Source organism: Pseudophryne corroboree, chromosome 3 (assembly GCF_028390025.1).
Source record: "Pseudophryne corroboree isolate aPseCor3 chromosome 3, aPseCor3.hap2, whole genome shotgun sequence".
In the NCBI taxonomy this organism is placed as follows: Eukaryota; Metazoa; Chordata; class Amphibia; order Anura; family Myobatrachidae; genus Pseudophryne; species Pseudophryne corroboree.
The window spans coordinates 100,802,593-100,823,954 of NC_086446.1; the positions used below are offsets into that span (position 1 = coordinate 100,802,593).

At 48.4% G+C, this 21,362-nt stretch overlaps 1 protein-coding gene across 1 annotated transcript in view; it reads left to right on the plus strand.

Annotated features, from left to right (window-relative positions):
• LOC135054880 (gastrula zinc finger protein XlCGF57.1-like) overlaps positions 1-21,362 on the plus strand; it is a 113,930-nt gene that overhangs the window by 28,388 nt on the left and 64,180 nt on the right. The window contains exon 5 of the mRNA XM_063958311.1: positions 17,522-17,610. Within this exon, the coding sequence (XP_063814381.1) occupies positions 17,522-17,610 (89 nt within the window). The remainder of the gene's footprint in view (positions 1-17,521; positions 17,611-21,362) is intronic.

Genomic DNA, 21,362 nt, shown 5'->3' on the forward strand with positions numbered 1-21,362 from the left:
GCCTAAGACCAAGGCCTAATAGCTCTAAGCGGGCTATTACTTCCTCACAATCCACCAATGTCCCAGACACCTCGTCTGATGAGGATGGCATGTATACTGACCCCACAGACACTGATACTGATAACTCTGATGGGGAATCTGTTTCACAGGTGGATGTTCCTGACTTGTTGGAGGCTATCAGGATAATTCTTCAAATTACTGATGACCTAGAGTAGGGGTGGGCAAAATACGGCCCGCGGGCCGGATGCGGCCCGCAAACCGATCCTGCCCGGCCCACTGCCTCCCACCAGCAAGCAATGACAAGCGGCCCGACCAGCTGAGCTGCTTGTCATTGCTCTGCACTGCAGTACCTCCAAGCTGCCAGCGGCGCCTCTCCCCTGCTGCTGCTGCTGCTGCGTTGTAGCAGCCTTTTCTCCTTCATCCACTAGGGGCCACTGGAGTGTAGTTACAATGGGGAGATAGTAGGTGGTATTGGGAGCTGGCACTTTAAAAATTCTCACACTGTGGCTAGCTCCTCCCCTACTATCTCCCCTCCAAGCCAGTCTTAGTTTAGTGCCCGAGGTGAGCTGGTTCACTTGGGTTTAGCTGAAGAAATTTTTATTTTTTCTTTATTATTATTTTATTTTTCTATCACAGACTGGCAGCTCTGCCACTGCCAGTCTGCACCGTGGGAGCTGCCGGCGGGGTCCCATCGCAGCTGCGTGCGGCTAGGGATGGGCCCCGGCTGAGGGAGACACTGAGCTCTCCTGAGTTGGCGGACACCGCTGCGTGCGGCGCGTGTCGCGGCCACTCCATCCAGCAGAAGATTCCGGCAGCATGGCAGCGGTGAGTATCAAAAATGGTCGGACACCGCGGCGTGTGTCGGGACCACTACATCAGAAGATTCCGGCCGGACACCGCTGCGTGCGGCGCGTGTCAGGGCCACGCCATCAAAAGGACGGTGAGTACAATCTCCCCCCCTCCAGACTGATGTGTGATTTTACACTTAAATGTGATGGTTTTTTACTGTGTGTCCTGTATAACAACCAGTGTTTGAACAGAGTACAGAAAGGAGCTGTGGCTCATCTAGTAAATTCAGGGACCCACAGCATAGAAAGTACCAGTACCACTGAAGTCTGGGTTCAAATCTTAAACACATAGTGTAATCTTGGCGCCATTATGAGGGGGGCGGAGCTTCAGCCCGCTCTGTAAGCGGGCTCAGCGCTCTTCTATCCCCGGCTGCAGCAGAAGGCAGCCGGGTGATACATTTACACTACCCAAACGCAGCTCAGCCGGGTAATACAGGCGCCGGAGTAGCTGAATTTTAGATTTAAAAGTGGCGCCGGAGCAGAGGGGCGGAGCTAAGTCCCGCTCTGTCCGGCGGGCTCAGAATCAGCTGCATACAGGTGGCCGGGGGGGGGTTACACACCGCTCCCCGGCCACAGCATATATGACAATATACATTCTCCCCGGCAGGGCCGGGGGTTATATTTGCCCGCAAGGCGGCCGGGGGATACCTTTGCACGAGGCAGGGGGGGCGGAGCTAACTCCCGCTCTGTACGGCGGGCTCTCTCCGCTCCCCGCGCCGCTGCAGCACGCCGCTCCAGTGTGTGTCTCACACTGAAGACTCATTCCTCTCCTGGCTGTGCAGGGAGGATTTCTTTACAGATAACCCGCTTTACTCAGCGGGCTCCCAGGTCTCCCTGTCGCTAGGCAACAGACCCTGTCTCTGGGGTTTGTAACTTTTCGATACTTCAGGCTGCTGAAATATTGCTACATTCCTCCTGCAGTAGAGTCCTCTACCCAGCATTTCCCTACTTGCAAATCAGGGAACCTTCTCTATTACAGTAGCTGGGACTCAGCTCAATAATAATTAAAAGAATCTACTGTGCAGTATTTATTTACCTACGGTGTGTGTGTGTGTATATATACATATATAGTTATGTTTGTGCATGTATATATATAGATATATATATTTAAGTGCGTGTAGGTATGTATATAGATATATCCATAAAATACCAGATATAGGGGATAAAACAAAACTTCCGCAATGTTTTCTAATAACATCTTGCACATAACATTTTCCCCCATCTTTCTCACAGGCTGGTCACCATTTTGAAAAGCCAGCGGAACCTCCGAGAAACATCTGGTGCACCTTAATTAGCGGTACACTAAATACAGGGCGGGGTGTTGCCTTCCCTTTATTATTCCTTGGTGTCACTAGTTACTAATGCTATTTGTAATTGTGGAATGCGTGTAAGGCATCAGACAAATAGCGCTGCGGCTCAGTACGCTAGTAGCGGGTATCTGAACAGGGGTTTGAATCCAAACAAAACTTTAAGGAGAGCTCCTATAGCCTAGGACTAAGACTCCTGTCCCACAGCGCAGCGTTACTGGTTCAGGTCTCCGCTGCTCCAGAAAGTTTATTTTAATCGTATCGGTCACTACACATTATAGTGCAGACCTTACGTAGGGCTCTGTTTATTTAACCCACCTTTTCTCCTTTCGTTTGTCTCTCCTGGGATAGTCGAAGAATTCCCTCTTAGGTGTGAAGTATGCGGCGGAGCCATCTGCTTCGCCCTCCACGCACCTGCACACCCCTGTTTGATCAATGATGCAGGTAATGTCACTATTAACCAGACAATAGCTCATCAGGTAAGCCCTTGGACTTTGGTTTCCAAGGTCACAGGATCAAATCACAGCGGGACCAAACACACCTTTCCAAATAGAAACTTTGCTAACATTCCATGCATTACTGATGTCTGTTTTCTGTGGATCTGAACCAGTGTCTCAGAATATACAGGTACATAATACAGCAGTTCATCTGATACTGCAGGTAAAGGAGGAGGACACGTCAAGTCCATCAGGGTTCCACCCCATTGACGAAAATGACAGCGACTGGTCCAGTTTCGGATGAGCTGGGCAGGCTCCGGTAGGCGGCCGACAGACACGAATACACAATATCAGGTATCAAACAAGGTTTGTTTTCCTATCTTTTCCCCGCAGATGGCAGGAGATGGTATCAGAACCTCTCTAGGGTATACACCTCGGTGTATCGCCGGTCCATTAAGCCGCCGTTTTCCTGAGGCAACCTTGCTCAGGGATCCATCGACATATGCGGCAGCATGGTTCTACCGTGTCCGGAGCAGGTAGGTTGGGGAACAATTGTCCTCTAGGTTACAGGATGCTTCGCATCAGGATCAATTGATACTTTGGTACAGGTCAGAATCACGATTCTGCTTTATGTTCCTTGGAGGTCTCCACGTCTACAGACTCGGACCCTGCATCTTCGCTTGGGCTGTCTTAACCCGACGACCTCTGGGGCTGCGACAGTGACAGGTAAACATGAAATCCTACGGGGCAGATGGTTCTGGGGAAGGAACTTTCTGCAGGATTTCTTGAACCAATGGAGGTAGGTCCACTTTGATTTCTCCTACTACTGCCCCAGCTCCAAGACAGACCTTTACTGGTCTTCCCTTTAGATTTTTCCGTGCCCTTTCAGGCTTTTGACTCCACACGGGTGATATCTTCGTCGCCAGGGGTTCTCAGGGTAAAAAGGCTGAAGCAGAGGTTCAACATCCTCGGTCCAGTCTGATTTTATGTCATCCTATACACCCATTACACAGACTTTTCTACCACCTGCAGGGTCCCAGGGTAGGCGCAGGTCGATGGGAGAAGGCTTGGGCGGTTACAACCGTCTCAGGAGTCCCTCGGCATGGGTCGGCTGATTTACGATGACAAGAGAGTCATACTGCAGGCTGCGCTCCATAGGTTTCTAACCGCAAAGGGTGTTGATCCCTGTTTTTCACATATCATTTGAATTAGGACAGTTCTCAGGCCTTTGTTTTCTTTTCACGTTCCGAAGCCAAGTGGCTCGGACAGGCCTATTCTGGCCTTACAATCCTTTTAGTCTGTGATTGCTAGTTTAAACAAGAAAGGGAGTGTTACGTGTCCCTTGTCTTCAGAGATGCCTGTTTACTGATTTCCGTTGGACAGGCTTTTCTCAGATTCCCCCTTAACAGGATTCTCATTTTCACTGTAAGTCCTTTACTCTTCTCTCTTCCGCTCCCACAGAGTTTAGGAAGATAACAGAATAACTCTTTTTCAAGGGCAGTGGGTGACGTTGGTTCCCTAATGGGACAATTTACTGCTACTATCCCACTCTGTACATTAGGTGGCTTCTGAATATCCGGAGGATCCACGAGCTTCTGATTCGACACAGATCCAATTTATGCTCCGCATAGACGTTTCTCAACACGGTCCGTCAGAGGATTTTTCATTCCTCGGCACCAGAGACTCTATTTCTTCAGTCAAGTTGCGACGCAATGAGTGGTCGCCTCCATTCCTCTCGGAGCGGGGGACAACAATCTTGTTTCCAGATCAAGCCACCAGGTCAGACTCCTGGGTGAGGGAACATGCCCCGGAGTTTTGTCAGCTGGTCCGCTGTGGGCGGAGATTTCAGATCGACCTCAGGGCGTTCTGACTGACTCTTTAACCCTTTATTACTCTCGGACGGCAGTAGCCGTGGAGGCCCTCAGGGCTCCGGGGAGTTTTCTGGTTATTCTATCCTGCCTCCTTTTCTATTTCTACTTCATGTTCAGTAACACAGGAGGGGATTATGCGTGCTAGTCCTCTCGGTGGCGCTGGTTGGGCCACGCATGACTTGAAGATACAGATACGCCTGTTGTCAGTAGAGGAGCCCTGGCTCCTACCTCGACTGGACTGTCTACTTCAACAGGCTCCCTTTTTCTCCTTGTTCAATTTTACACTGGTTTCGGTTACCCGTGTGACTGTTCACGAGACCTCAGAAGGGAGGAGTTCCCTAGTTCGGTTAGGCCTACTGGGCTCCGATTTCAGAAGTCTATTACCTCTTCTCGCTTTTGCCACTTTGGGAAAACTTTATGGGACATAATGAAGATAAAAGGGGTTTTTCCCCCTTCTTCCAGTTACCATTCATCTTTGGTTTCTCTGGGAGGTTTTTTGCTCCGCTGCGCTTCAAACCACACTGACCGGAATTTTAGGTCTCTGCCTTTTTCGCTTTTCTTCCAAATGATATTAGCCTAGCGGCCGTAAGTTCGGCCTCTTGTTCAGGGAGTACTCTATTGGCAACTCCCCGGGCTGTGCTTCGGCCTCAGCGGTCGTTTCTTCCAGAGGGGATGTCCATTTTTCATATAAATCTGACACTAGTGGTTTTCAATCCTCTCTGAATGTTGTCAGGGCTCGCCAACTCTCTCCACAGAGGTCTCAGGCTGTTCGATGAAGTGTTTTTCTTCTTTGCTCTGGACGATGCTCCCGTACTAAATAGCCGGGGTCCCAGCATATGCTGGACAGTTGGATACATCTGATCATCAGACAGTCTTCTTGGCGGTTACTAGGGAGCCTCCGTTTTCCATTTCAGCGCGCTTTACGCGCATTGTAAGACCTTCGTGGGCAGCCGCCCGCGGGGTCTCCATGAATATTTTGTCGGGCGGCTACTTGGTCAAACCGACATTCGTTTTGTCAAATTCTACAAGTTTGACACTTTTACGGCCTCTGCATCACTGTTTGGCCGAGCAGTTTTTACAGGACTCTCAGCGCTTTCCCACCCGTTTTTTGGGAGCTCTGGGACGTCCCCATTGTAACTACACTCCAGTGGCCCCTAGTGGATGAAGGAGAAATCAGGATTTTGGTACTTACCGATAAATCCCTTTCTCCGATTCCACAGGGGCCACTGGACGCCCGCCCAGCGCTGTTTCTCCTGATTTTTGTTTGATTAACGATTGCAGATCACCATATGACTGCTTGTTGGGTTCAGGCTAGCCTGGTTTTTGTCAGGTTCTGTTCCAGGTTTAGTTTGTGTTCGCCTGGTTTACAGGGCGTCGCTAACCTCCTCTACCTTACGGTTTGTTTATTACAGCTCTCCTCGGGCACAGTTTAACGTAGACTGGCTTGGAGGGGAGATAGTAGGGGAGGAGCTAGCCACAGTGTGAGAATTTTTAAAGTGCCAGCTACCAATACCACCTACTATCTCCCCATTGTAACTACACTCCAGTGGCCCCTGTGGAATCGGAGAAAGGGATTTATCGGTAAGTACCAAAATCCTGATATCCCACCTCCTCCAGACTCCCCAGTGACAATGGCTGTGTTCAGCCGAAAAGGGGGCGGGGCTACGTGCCGATGAAGGGGGCGGGGCTACGTGCCGATGAAGGGGCGGGGCTACACGGGACCTCAGGGGGCGGAGCCACACGGACAAGAGCCAGACTGCTGCAGATCCATCCTTCCTGCCACTGCCAGCCAGATCAGTAAGTCAATGGGAAAAGTGAGTGAGAGAAAGTGTGTGTGTATATATATATATATGTGAGAGTGTATGTGTATTTGTGTGTGCGGACAGTGGCGTCAGACTGTTTTTAGGTTGGGGGGAGAGATCTTTAGCTCTCGCTGTACCAAACCCTCCTGTGTTCTGTCACCATGTCACCCCCCCCCCCGTGTTCTGTCACTGTGTCACACCCCCCGTGTTCTGTCACCGTGTCACCCCCCGTGTTCTGTCACTGTGTCACACCCCCCGTGTTCTGTCACCGTGTCACCCCCCGTGTTCTGTCACTGTGTCACCCCCCCGTGTTCTGTCACTGTGTCACCCCCCCGTGTTCTGTCACCGTGTCACCCCCACCGTGTTCTGTCACCGTGTCACCCCCCCGTGTTCTGTCACCGTGTCAACCCCTCGTGTTCTGTCACCGTGTCACCCCTCACCGTGTCACCCCCACCGTGTTCTGTCACCGTGTCACCCCCACCGTGTTCTGTCACCGTGTCACCCCCACCGTGTTCTGTCACTGTCACCCCCCGTGTTCTGTCACTGTGTCACCCCCCCGTGTTCTGTCACTGTCACCCCCCCGTGTGCTGTCACCGTGTCACCCCACCGTGTGCTGTCACCGTGTCACCCCCACCGTGTGCTGTCACCGTGTCACCCCCACCGTGTGCTGTCACTGTGTCACCCCCCCCATGTTCTGTCACTGTGTCACACCCCCCGTGTACTGTCACCGTGTCACCCCCATGGTGTTCTGTCACTGTCAACCCCACCATGTTCTGTCACCCCACCGTGTTCTGTCACCGTGTCACCCCCCCCGTGTTCTGTCACTGTGTCACCCCCACCGTGTTCTGTCACTGTGTCACCCCCACCGTGTTCTGTCACTGTGTCACCCCCCCGTGTTCTGTCACTGTCACCCCCCCGTGTTCTGTCACTGTCACCCCCCCGTGTTCTGTCACCGTGTCACCCCCCCGTGTGCTGTCACCGTGTCACCCCCCCCGTGTGCTGTCACCGTGTCACCCCCCCGTGTGCTGTCACCGTGTCACCCCCCCGTGTGCTGTCACCGTGTCACCCCCCTGTGTGCTGTCACCGTGTCACCCTCCCGTGTGCTGTCACCGTGTCACCCCCACCGTGTGCTGTCACTGTGTCACCCCCCCCCATGTTCTGTCACTGTGTCACACCCCCCGTGTACTGTCACCGTGTCACCCCCATGGTGTTCTGTCACTGTCAACCCCACCGTGTTCTGTCACCGTGTCGCCCAGAGGCGTCACCGGGTGTGGTGACACCCGGAGCGCACTCGGTACTATTACACCCCCCCCCCCTGCTCAAGCAGTGTGGTGCCCAAAAGGGGGTGCTGATTAATTTGAAAGGGGCGTGGCCTGGTGGGTCTTTTCTCTTTCGCTTCGGGGGCATGTCCAGCTTCCCCGAAGATGCTGGCTGCCCTCGGAGACTGGACTGTGTGTGTGCCGACTCTTATCTGTGACCCCTCGTGTTCTGTCACTGTGTCACACTCCCCGTGTCCTATCACTGTGTCACACCTTTCCCCAGGGGCCATAAGACACTGGATAATTTGCTTGCTGCGCAATAATTATCCTAAATAAAATGTTAATGTGTAAAAGGGTACCTTCCGTACTGTGTAAAAGGGAGCTCTACCTGCTGTAATGTGTGTAAGTGGCGCAATTTGAATAATGGAGACTATTGTGCAGCCTAATACGAATCTGTATTATTTTTTCTCCACACTCCTTCCACATGAAGCCACATCCCTATATTTTTGGCAAGTGGGGGGAGCTGCTATTTTGTGTGTGGCCCACGGATACTGACAGGAAATGTCAAGTGGCCCCTCAGCTGAAATAATTGCCCACCCCTGACCTAGAGCCTGATACCGCCCCTAAGAAACAGGACAGATTTAAACGTCAGAAAGTGGTTAAACAAGTTTTACCTCACTCTGACCATTTAGTTGACATACGTCAGGAATCCTTGGAAAATCCAGGAAAGAAATTCACGCCTTACAAGAAGATGCTGGCTCGCTATCCCCTGACAGCGGAGTTAAGTAAAAATTGGGAGACACCCCCGCCAGTGGATTCGCAAATGGCACGGCTGGTGGTTTCCTCAGCTCTGCCCGTTACTACTGTCATGTCTCTGAAAGAACCGACGGATAAGCATGTGGAGGGTTGTTTCAATGCGCTTTACACCCTAGCAGGTGCTGCGCATCGGCCCACCATTGCAGCGACTTGGGCTGCAGAGGCTATTGAAGTGTGGGCTCAGGAGTTGGAAGCTTAGCTGCCTTCCAGCGTTTCTGATCATGATAGACAATGTCTATTGTATATTGTCACAGCTTCTCATTACATTAAGGAGGTGGCTTCTGATGCCGGTATTCTGGCGGCCAAGGCTTCTACTACGTCCATTTTGGCTCGCCGGATTCTCTGGTTGTGGTCCTGGTCTGTAGATCTGGACTCTAAGAAAACCCTGGAGGTACTCCCTTTTAAGGGAGAGATTCTTTTCGGAGAAGACCTCAATAAGATAGTGGCTGACTTAGCCTCTGCTAAAACAGCTTGTCTACCTAGTACTGCTCCTTCGGTACCGAAGGCTAAGAGTACTTCCTTTTGCTCCTTTCGTCCTTCAGGGAAAGCAAAGGGTCAGGCGTACCCAAAACAGGCTCGCACTTCCAAACCCAATAAGCCCAAACCTAAACGGGCCTTGGCTGCCCGTCAGCCTGCTTCCAAAATTGACAAGTCTGCTGCATGACAGGTCGGGCCTCCCTTTGGGGGATCCCAGGGTGGGGGGGGGGCAACTTTTAGGGTTTACCCAGGAATGGTTGAAGACCACTTCCGATGCCTGGGTGTGGGAAGTCGTCACTCGAGGTTACGCCGTATCCTTCAAGAATCGTCCCCCTCATCGATTTTGCCTGACAGACGTCCCTTCGGATCAGGTGAAGGCAAAAACTCTTCATTCGGTGGTACAGTCCCTCCTGGACACAGGAGTGGTAGTACAGGTGCCTCTGGCTCAGAGATGCAAGGAGTACTATTCACCGTGTTCCTAGTCCCGAAACCGAATGGGTCCTCTCGGCCCATTCTCAACCTCAAGTCCTTGAACAAATTTGTGAGGGTCTCCAAGTTTCGTATGGAAACTCTTCGCTCTATTGCTCTGGCCTTGGAATTTGGGGATTATATGGTCTCCCTGGACATACAGGATGCTTACCTGCATATTCCCATTGCAATGCCGCATCAGCAGTACCTGAGGTTTGCGGTTGGCAACCTCCATTAAAAATTTCGGGCGTTACCTTTTGGTTTGACCTCGGCTCCGCAAGTCTTCACCAAGGTCATGGCGGTAATGACAGCTGTACTCTGCCGTCAAGGGGTCAGGTTCCTGCCATATCTGGATGACTTGTTGATCCTGGCAAATTCCCCAGAAATTCTCCTACAACATCTGGATCTGACGCTCTAGTTTTTGCAAGCCCACGGGTGGCTCATCAACTGGAAGAAATCTTCCCTGGTCCCTGCTCAGGGCATGGTGCACCTGGGGGCGTTGTTAGACACTCACAACCAGCAGTTGTTCTTGTCTCAGGAGAAAGTCCTGAAACTTCAGGACAGGATTCGATGCTTCCTATCTCGTCCGCAAGTGTCGATACATTCGGCGATGCAAGTGCTAGGTCTCATGGTGTCTGCTTTCGACATGGTGGAGTACGCTCAATTCCATTCCCGCCCTCTACAGAAATTGATTCTTGCCAAGTGGGACAGCCTGCCTCACCGGATCAGGTTTCACATGATCTCCTTGTCTCCGGAGTTCCGTCTGTCACTGAGCTGGTGGTTTCAGGACCAACGATTGAGCAGGGGTCGTCCCTTCTGGACCTCCAACTGGGTCCTTCTGACGACGGATGCCATTCTGAGAGGTTGGGGCATGGTGTTGGAGCAACACTGCCTTCAGGGTCGGTGGACCAAGGAGGAGTCTCTCCTCCCGATAAACATTCTTGAACTGCGGGCGGTGTTCAGTGCTCTGAACCTGGCCCAGCATTTAATACAGAACAGACCTGTTCAAGTACAATCGGACAACGCCACCACGGTGGCGTACATAAATCATCAAGGCGGCACTCGCAGCCGCATGGCAATGAGGGAAGTTTCAAGAATTCTTCAGTGGGCAGAACACCATCTGCCAGCCATATCGGCAGTGTTCATTCCGGGGGTCCTAAACTGGGAACCGGACTTCCTCAGTCATCAGGACGTACACACCGGAGAGTGGAGCCTCCATCCAGAAGTATTTCAACTCCTAGTGGACAAGTGGTTCTATGAGGAAGCTTCAATTAGGAGCGAAACGCATCAGTAAAGGGCCCTACTTGTGACCCAGTTGACACCAATTTTTGTCCCCTATTGGTGCGAGTACGTGTGCTACGCTGCTGTTTGTGGCTGACAAGCGGGAGAAGGGAGGACGCTATACGCGGCGGCTGGAAGACGTGAGCTCCATCATCTGTTAGGCGCTTGCGGTGCGCCGAGCCCCAGGAGCCGGACTATATCCTCCGTAGCCACAAGGTGTGTGTACCGCTTTGTTGAGGTCGCCAAGCGGGAGACAGAGGACGCCTTAAGTGGCGGCTAATAAACGGGGGTCAATTCAGCAACCAGGCGCCTGTGGTGCACCGAGCCCCGGGTCCTTGATTTCATCTTCCGGGACTTGAAAGCAATTTCTCCCCAGCGATTACTGACCTGTGAGCACACAGATATTGGTAAAAAAACTCCATCGACGCTTATTGTATGATATCCAGTCTAGGGGACATTATATAGTACACCGTACGGGACTGTCCTACATAAGAACTAAATAAGGACATTAACGTCTTTGCGATTATTAGTTCAGTCTACTGTGGTCAATTATAGATATATGATCCACCTCTTATGCTTAAGTATTTTTAATATATATCTTGCACGTTTATTTGGGGGGTTTTATGCGCATATTAACTTCTTGTGATAGTATTCTTTATATGATTGATTTTATTAAAAATGTTATAAAGTAATTAATGTATTGAGTGCATTCATGCCCTGTTGCCTCAATTTTATTTTATCAGCGCGAGGGGATTTAATATTGTGTAGTAGTTTTGCATCTGATTTTTATCAGGTGAAATTTGTTGGCTATATCCACAAGCCAATTTACCTTCGCTGCTTTGTATGATTTTTTAGAACATATAGGTTTTTATTAAGGTATATTAATCAATACTTATAATAAAGTGGTTGGTATATATGTGTGCGCGTTGGGTGTATGTGTGGTATCATACGCACACCTACACGTGTATGTATGTGTGTGTGTATATATATATGTTTGTGTGTATATAAATAGAGAGAGATGTATATATTTATATATTGAATAGCGCCAGACACAGTCAGTGTTTTCTCCCAGATGTGGACCTGATGGCGTCTTGACACAATCACAAGGTTCCGGTTTTCGGAGCAAAGACAAGGGATCCTCAAGCAGCGTTCGTGGACGCACTGGGAATTCCATGGAACTTTCGGCTCTCCTACGTGTTCCCTCCGGTGTCACTCCTGCCCAGAGTATTAAGGAAATTCAAGCAAGAAGGAGGAATCCTACTTCTGATCGCTCTAACGTGGCCCAGATGGCACTGGTTCTCAGACCTGCAGGGTCTATCGATAGAGCGTCCTCTTCTACTTCCTCAATGCCCAGACCTCCTCGTTCAGGGCCCTTGTGTCTACCCGGACCTGGCCAGGCTGGCTTTGACAGCGTGGCTCTTGAAGCTTCCGTCTTGAGGCCCAAAGGATTTTCTGAGGCGGTCATTCAAACTATGTTGAAGGCCCGGAAACCGGCTTCTGCTCGGATTTATCATAGGATTTGGAATTCTTACTTTGCTTGGTGTGCCACTAACAATTATGACTCTTACAAGTTTAGTACGGCCAAACTTTTGGCCTTTCTGCAACAGGGCCTGGACTTGGGCCTTCGTCTGGCCTCCATCAAGGTTCATATATCTGCCTTGTCGGTTTGGTTCCAGAGAAAAATTGCGACTTTAGGGACTCAGGGTGTGTTGCGGATTCAACCTCCTTATGTCCCGCCTGTGGCTCCTTGGGACTTGTTGGTGGTTCTGGAGGCGTTGCAAGAGTCTCCGTTTGAGCCTCTTGAATCTGCAGACCTTAAGTGGCTTTCTCTTAAGGTATTGTTTCTGCTGGCTATTGCCTCTGCTAGAAGGGTGTCGGATCTGGGTGCTTTGTCTTGTAGGTCCCAATATCTGATTTTTCACAGTGACCGGGCGGTTCTTAGAACATGTCCCGGATACTTACCTAGGGTGGTGTCTTCTTTCCACCTTAATCAGGAGATTGTGGTTCCGGCCTTTGCCTCTCCTGACTTGTCTTCCAAAGAGCGGTCTTTGGATGTGGTACGGGCTCTCCGTATCTATGTGAAGAGAACTGCATCCCTTCGGAAGTCTGATTCTCTCTTTGTACTGTTTGGTTTTCACAAACGTGGCTGGCCTGCTCACAAGCAGACCTTGGCCAGATGGATTAGAATGGTGTTTGCACATGCTTATGTACAGGCTGGCCTTCCAGCTCCTGCTACCATCAAGGCCCATTCTACTCGGTCTGTTAGACCTTCTAGGGCGGCCCGCCGTGGTGCGACCCTTGAACAATTTTGCAAGGCGTCTACGTGGGCCTCAGTGAACATGTTCATAAGGTTCTATGCCTTCGATACTTCCGCCTCCCCGGATGCTTCCTTTGGACGCCGGGTTCTTGTGCCCGCTACAGTGCGTCCCCTCCCATAAGGAACTGCTTTAGGACATTCCCGATGTTAATCCCTGTGGAGCCCAGTGTACCCCGCAGCAGAAAACGAGATTTATGGTAAGAACTTACCGTTATTAAATATCTTTCTGCGAGGTACACTGTGCTCCACAGGGCGCCCACCCTGACGCACTTAGCTTCTTTGGGTTGGTATGGCATTAGCCGCTGACGCTTTCTCCTGTCCTGAGAATGTGGTGTATGTGGCTACTAACGGTTGTTGTCTCTTTTACCTGCTACTGCGTGTCAGTTATAAAAATTGGTTATATAAAATATATAGATAATATGCTAATGAAGTTAAATTATGTTTTATGTTTCAAATAATATCAATGTTTTAAATAATATCAATGCTATATAATCTTATTGAGTAATTATAAAGGTAATAAGTAATCCTAAAGTGAAAGGGTTAATGAATGCAATGAACCCAATTAATCAATGATTGATGCAACCTTGGGGGATAAATAGCAGGGGGAGAAAGGGGAGTGAATACTTCTGAGGAAACAGCCATTTACTCTGAGGCTGAGAAACGCGTCAAGAGTGCCCCTCATATGTGTGGACATCAGCGTTACAAGTAGCCTTTGAGCCTCCTATGTCAGCAGCACACCTGTCTAATCCTGAGATTACAGCGCATAGACGCCAGCCCACTTGCCGGTGGTAACCAGCCTTGAGAAGCCGCACCAAATACTAGCGGTATATGCGGCCCCGACAGAGGGAAGTGAGCCGCAAAGATCCCCAGCACAAGTGTAGCAGCTAAACGCTACACGGACGGAGACGAGACGGGTGTCTGGTGTGAAGTGCAGCTGTGGACTGGACGGGTGAGATTAGCCGTGGATACGGCTTCAATACGGCTTATATTAACCTCAATGGTACATCACGCTGTATATTAGGAATTCAACTGCTCATGTTATTTAGTCAGTAAACGGGGACGCCCGTTAGAACTTCTTCTAAAACCGATTTTGAGATCCTTCGGATAGGAGATCTTAACAGCGGCAGTGTGTATTTGATCAAATCATTATAGCGTGTTTTCCAAGGGACTTTGATATTAATACTATCATACTGAAACTGTTCCAGCGGGAAAATCAAAACAGCGATGGTCCACTAACGAGGTTTATTGTGACCACATTTCCTTCAGATATGTCTGGGACTTTGAATTATCAGTGAACCTTCAACATTTATTTTAGGAGGCTATTTAAGGAGTGATAAGTGATTTACTACTGTGGAGTAACGTGTATGATTGGATAGACACAATTGTTTCAATAGAGTGTGTCTATTCATTAAAAGTGTATCCACTGTGCACATTTGTGGTTTATTAAGCAGTAGGGCTACTTGTATTGCCTAGATGTCTATTTGAGAAAATCAATTTGTATTTTTTAGAGGAATATATGTATTGATAAATTTCAGATGGTTTTATGTGAATTGATATCATTAAATTTTACTAAAAATTCGCTTTATTGTGGACAGCGCTTTCTGTTTTTGTTTTTAGTTTGCTACTGCATTGGACTGGTTAACAAAAACTGAGCTCCTGTGCAGGGAGGCGGGGTTATAGAGGAGGCTGCGCTGTGCATTCTGGGAACAGTCAAAGCTTTAACCCTGTTGGTGCCTCTGATCAAGATCCTACTCAGGGCCGGTGCTAGGGTGTTCAGCGCCCCCCTGCAAACTATAAATTTGCGCCCTCCCATATTCCTTTGGCGCGCGCCGGGAAAAGGGGTGTGGTCTCACAAGTAAGGGGCATGGCCACACAATAGTACCCCCATTTAAAATTACGCCACAATGTAGCACAATCTTATTAATCTTATACGTAATGCCCCACCCGTAGTAGTAGCGTTCTTATATGTAATGCACCCCAGTATTAGTAGCATCCTTATACATAATGCCCCCCAGTAGTAGTAGTGTCCTTATACATAATGCCCCCCCAGTAGTAGTAGCATCCTTATACATAATGCCCCCCAGTAGTAGTAGCATCCTTATACATAATGCCCCCCAGTAGTAGTAGTGTCCTTATACATAATGCCCCCCCAGTAGTAGTAGCATCCTTACACATAATCCCCCCCAGTAGTAGTAGCATCCTTATACATAATGCCCCCCCCCGTAGTAGTAGCGTCCTTATACATAATGCCCCCCCAGTAGTAGTAGCATCCTTATACATAATGCCCCCCAGTAGTAGTAGCGTCCTTATACGTAGTGCACCCCCAGTAGTAGACGCGTCCTTATACGTAATACCCCCCAGTAGTAGTAGCGTCCTTATACGTAGTGCACCCCCAGTAGTAGAAGCGTCCTTATACGTAATTCCCCCCTAGAAGTAGTAGCATCCTTATACGTAATACCCCCCAGTAGTAGTAGCGTCCTTATACGTAGTGCACCCCCAGTAGTAGAAGCGTCCTTATACGTAATTCCCCCCTAGAAGTAGTAGCGTCCTTATACGTAATGCCCCCCAGTAGTAGTAGCATCCTTATACGTAGTGCACCCCCAGTAGTAGTAGCGTCCTTATACGTAATGCCCTCCCAGTAGTAGTAGCGTTCTTATACGTAATGCGCCCCCAGTAGTGGTACCGTCCTTATACATAATGCTCTGCGCACTAGTAGCGTCCTTATACGTAATGCCCTCCCCCCAGTAGTAGCATTGTTATACGTAATGCCCTCCCAGTAATAGTAGCATCCTTATACATAATGCCCCCATGTAGTAGTATCGTCCTTATACGTAATGCCCCCCCCAGTAGTAGTAGCGTCCTTATACGTAGTGCACCCCAGTAGTAGTATCGTCCTTATACGTAATGCCCCCCCAGTAGTAGTAGCGTCCTTATACGTAGTGCACCCCAGTAGTAGTATCGTCCTTATACATAATGCCCCCCCCCCCCCAGTAGTAGTAGCGTCCATATACGTAATGCCCCCCCCCCAGTAGTAGTAGCGTTCTTACATGTAATGCCCCCCCCCCAGTAGTAGTAGCGTCCTTATACGTAATGCCCCCCCCAGTAGCAGTAGCGTCCTTATACGTAATGACCCCCCCAGTAGTAGTAGCGTTCTTACATGTAATGCCCCCCCAGTAGTATCGTCCTTATACGTAATGCCCCCCCCCCCCAGTAGCAGTAGCGTCCTTATACGTAATGACCCCCCCAGTAGTAGTAGCGTTCTTACATGTAATGCCCCCCCAGTAGTAGCGTCATTATACGTAATGCCCCCCCAGTAGTAGCGTCCATAAAGCGCGCGCACAGACATACCTCACACACACACAATTCACACATATATACACACACACTTCTCTCTCACCCTCCACTTACCTAAGCCAGTCTCCCTCTGTACATGAGCAGCCTGGTCCGTGTAGCCCCACCCCTTCTGATCCGTTTAGCCACGCCCCTTCTGTCCCGTGTAGCTCCGCCCCCTTCTGTCCCGTACTCGGCGCTGTCACACAGCACAGGTGAGGGGAGGGAGGAGGCTTTTCATGCTGCAGGTGCCCGCTGCCTGTGCCTGTCATGCAGTGACAGACACAGCACTGGCAGCTGCACCAGCAGCAGGAGGGGGACAGGACGGCGCAGCAGGGAAGGAATGCAGAGCAGGGGGAGCGCCTATCCGTCCCAGCGCCTCCCTGCACTGCATCCCTTCGCTGAGCGGGTAGCGCCGGGCCTGATCCTACTCTACACCCCAATGTCATTCCCTGTGGAGCTCAGTGTACCACGCAGAAAGAGATTTAACAACGATACGTTCTTACCATAAATCTCGTTTTTTATTATTAGTATTATACAGTACTAAGTTTAGACTGTAGATGGCACTAGTAGGATGAGTAATAAGAGTGTGAACAGTATGTGGCGGTAACTTTACATCTGCAGCTAATTATTCTAGCAGAACAATAAAACAATGTTGATTCTGCTTTATTCATATCTAGTTCAACATCCTCTAGGAATGTCTCATTATCTTAACAATGCAAGGAATCATGCACAAAGATACACTGCATTATCTTATACATAGAGTCTTGGGAGAAAATGTGAAGAATAAGCAAAATTAAAAGCAAGTTGCACTGTGGGAAAACCCTGCTGCCCCGCAGGGGATGGGGGGATTGTAACATGTGCAGAGAGATCTGTTATTGGGAAGGATGGGACCCTAGCTCCACTCTAAATATCTGTGTTAGCATAGCGCTGCCCGTTGTGTGTGTTGGCTACATGCAGAAGCAGCCAGTAGTTTCCGTGCATGCAAAATAAATGAATGTATTTGCACCTCTTACATTGCAACATGGTATGTCCAGGTGCATATTGCTCCGTGTTTTTTTTTTTTTTTGTAGTTGTATTTGCTTCTGACTGCGCAGAGATATGTGCTTAATAGCCTTCATAGTATCCCTTTTCTTATGTTACGTGTATATTTGATCTCATTTTAATCAAATTACTGTAAATTATTATGAATTGCTCCTGTTACAAGGAAAAGGAAGAATGACGGTCTGTCTGCAAGCCACATGTGTTGCCGACACACACAACCCACACAACCCACAGATCCTGTAATTGCGGTATCTCTTTCTGCAGATAAATCCAGCCATATTGGCTCACCAGGGAGATGCACCAGCCCTCTCTCCGCAGCGCTTTGTAAGCAGGACACTGATCTCTCTGTACAGGTGGGACTTACTTGGTTTTAACGTACTATAAAATGTAACTACGTGAATTAGAAATTATAACATATATTGTGTTATAGTGAAGGAGATAAAGGGGAATCTCCCCTCCCCTCAGCGGCATCTGTAATGATGAGGACTCTCAAAGAAGGGGATAGGGGGTGCAGCTGCCACAACTTATAGAGGTTTTCTTGAGTTCTGACTTTGTCACCCTGTGCTCTTCTATTGATTAGTCAGGGTTATTCCCTGTGTCAGCACTTTTATATGGACACAGTAACTCTCTGATCATTTTTTTTTTTTTATTGATTAAAGCAGTAACCAAGCATAGTATATAAACAAAGTACAAGCAATGCTATGGTCAAATATCACTAGACTCCAATTACAGAGGCATGAATACAGTGCATTGTACATTGTATGAAACCAAACAATCTTACAATCAAGTAAGCCAATATGGGGGACGACGACGACAAGAGGGCTAGACAAAGACAAACGGGTAGACAAGGAGATAAACACAATCAGTATGTCATGCATGTCAATCAGGGATTGAACAATATAATGAGGCTAGAATAAGTCACGGAACAGAATTGTCTCTCGGAGAGTGTATGTATATAGTGGCCTTATTCTCCCGGTATGTGTTCCACTTGAACCACCTCATATGTATAGAAGTGGCAGAGGAAGAATATTTACAATTAGCCATTCCAAACAGATAATGTTTGTGGACTTTATACACAATATGCTTAACACATGGCACGGAAGCTGATTTCCATAGCTGCGCTATAGCAGCCTTAGTAGAAATCAGTATGTGTCCTAAGAGCTAGACATCACCACTAAGAAGCCGATGTGAAGGATAATGAAACAACGCCACTACAAGGTAAGCAGGAATTGTCACCAATAACACATCTTTTATAAGAGAAAATACCTCAGACCAGAGCGGACGGAGCACAGGGCATTCCCAAAAAAAATTATATACTTCCTATACTGCCACAGTTCCTCCAGCAATACCAGGAAGTGGAAGGCCATATACTATGTTGCTGCTCCGGTGTGAAGTACGCCCTCTGGCACAGTTTACAAAACATCTCCTGGTGACTCAAACATTTTGACATCTTAAAACAATTATAAGAGGGAGAGTCCCATCCCTCCTCATTAAGGGTTCTAGACAAATCCTTTTCCCATTTAACCTGAGCTGGTAATTTCCCTGTTTTGAAATTAGTCACTATGAAGTGATACCATTTCGTTATAACTCCTTGATGTTGTGAAGAGGTCAACCTAGAAAATAATAGTTTAGGGAAGGGAGGGAGAACATGCGCCACCCGAAGGTAAGTAGTCAACCAGTGACGCAATTGAAGATACTTATAAAAATCTTGTTTTGGAATACGAAATTGCGTTTGGAGGTGGGAAAAGGACACAAGTCGTCCCTCGGGAAAAATATCTCGGAAGCTCGAGAGGCCTGCTAGATGCCACGAATCAAGCTTTAAATCGGGAATGAGCCGTGCTATCGTTGAAAGTGTTAGGTCTGGGGCGGGCAAAGATAAGTCATCATGTACAGAGGCAATTCTATGCCACACGGACATAGTTGTCCTAATCGCAGCTCCCGGACCGAGCAACTGTGGAGCAGGATGTGGAGGGAGCCATAGCAAATCTGTAAGCGTCACTGGTGACGCAAAGGAACGCTCTATACTTGCCCAAGGCTTCGGTGCTGGGGTGGCAAACCAATATCTAACCTGATTGAGTATACAGGTTGCATGATAACCGTCTAGATCAGGGTAGGCCACACCACCAACAAATTTAGGCAAAACGAGAGTCCACTTGGCTATGCGAGGCCTAGCACCTTTCCAAAACATAATGAGACAGGATCTTATTAAATTTATCACCTATAGATTTGGGGAGAGTTCTGGGGATAGCACGGAAAAGATACATGAGTTTTGGGAGGAGGATCATCTTGGCAGCTGCTATATGCCCTAACCAAGATATCTCATGAGTTAGCCAATCTTTAACTAACTTCTCAAAACCGTATAGCATTTATCATTACAATCAAATAAATTGCTATCCATAGATAAATGAACCTCCAAATATTTAATAGATCTATACTGCCATGCATACCTATATTTATCTTTAAGCAACCTAACCACCGCTTCCGAAATGTTTAAGGGGAGAGCCTCAGTCTTAGACGTATTCAATTTATAATAAGAAATGTAGGAAAACCTATCTAACAACTGGTGAAGGGACGGGAGGGATGTTTCAGGATGCAGCAAACATAAGAGGATATCGTCCGCAAATAAATTCATTTTGTGGGCTAGTCCCCCAATCTCAGGTCTTCTGATACCTTCCGTAAATCTAATCTTTTCAGCCAGAGGCTCAATGGCCAGCGCAAAAATAAGGGGAGACTGGGCATCCCTGCCTAGTACCATTGGAAATGTCAAATCCCGTGGACAGACAACTGTTCATAAATACCTTTGCGGAATATAAGGCCAAAATAGAGTCTAAAATCCGTCCAGAAAAGCCAAATCTCGTCAAAACAGTCTGCAGATAGCCCCAATGTAATCTATCAAACATTCTTCTCGGCATCCAAAGACAAAACTAATAGTGGTTCCTTTTTAGAGTAATTAGTGAAGGAAGAAGGGGACCAAGGCGAGTAGCAATTAGTTTAGCCAACAGTTTAATATGCGAATTTAGCAGGGCTATCAGACGATAATTTTGCACAGAAGGCCGGACCTTACCCGGCTTTGGAATCGTTATTATTTGTTCTTCTAGCATTTCTTTAGGAAGTCTCCCATAAGCAGACGCTTCATTGAAGACTGCCAAGAGAATCGGGGCCAAATCACATATATAGCATTTATAAAAATTTGCTGGATAACCATCTGGGCCCGGGGCTTTGTCAGCTGGCATAGAATCAATAGCAGCTTCAACCTCAGACAGAGACCAGGGAGCGCAAAGAGAATGGCAAGTGTCCGAGTCCAGGGCAGGCAGGTTCCAATCACTCAGAAAAGCCTCAACATCAGAATCCGATGGTTGGGGGGTACTAGGGTCTGCAGGTAAATTGTAAAGCTGGGAGTAGTATTCCGCGAAGGCATTTGCAATATCATACGGGTCCGAAACTTTATCACCAATGAAATTATACACGTGGTGAACTCGTGTTTTCGCACAACTGCCTTTCAACTTCCTAGCAAGAAGACGGCCAGTTTTATTGCCAAAAACGTAAAATCGCTGATTCAGGCGAAACAAGTTGCGCTGAATTTCCTGTAGAGAGTAAACCTTTTCTCGTGCCTGTAGAAGAAGCTTATAAAGCGATTTATCAGATGGATTGGCTTTGTGCGCAGCTTCCAACCTAGTAGCCTCCCTTTCCGCCGCTGCAAAATTGAGTCTGTAAGCTTTCTTAAGTCTGTGTGCAGTTTGTATGGCCGACCCACGCACCACTGCCTTAAGGGAGCACCGGTGGATAAAAGTGTCTCCTCATGGCGATTAGTTTGTAGGTACAGGTATATGGAGTTTTGAATGGCATGTTGGGCCTCTGGCTGAGACAGAAGAAAGTTACCAAGTCACCATGGGCCTGGGGCAGCTCTACGTGTCACCAAGTCCCAATGGACAAATAGGGGTATATGCAATTGCGGTCGAATTCCCGAAATTGTCGAATTTCGGGAATTTTTCGCCAAAAAAAAAAATTCGACAATGCAATTCAGTACTTTCCGACAAAAAAACGGACTTTCAAAATTCGACTTTTTGAAATTCGACTTTTGACAAATTCGACTTTTTTGCAATGA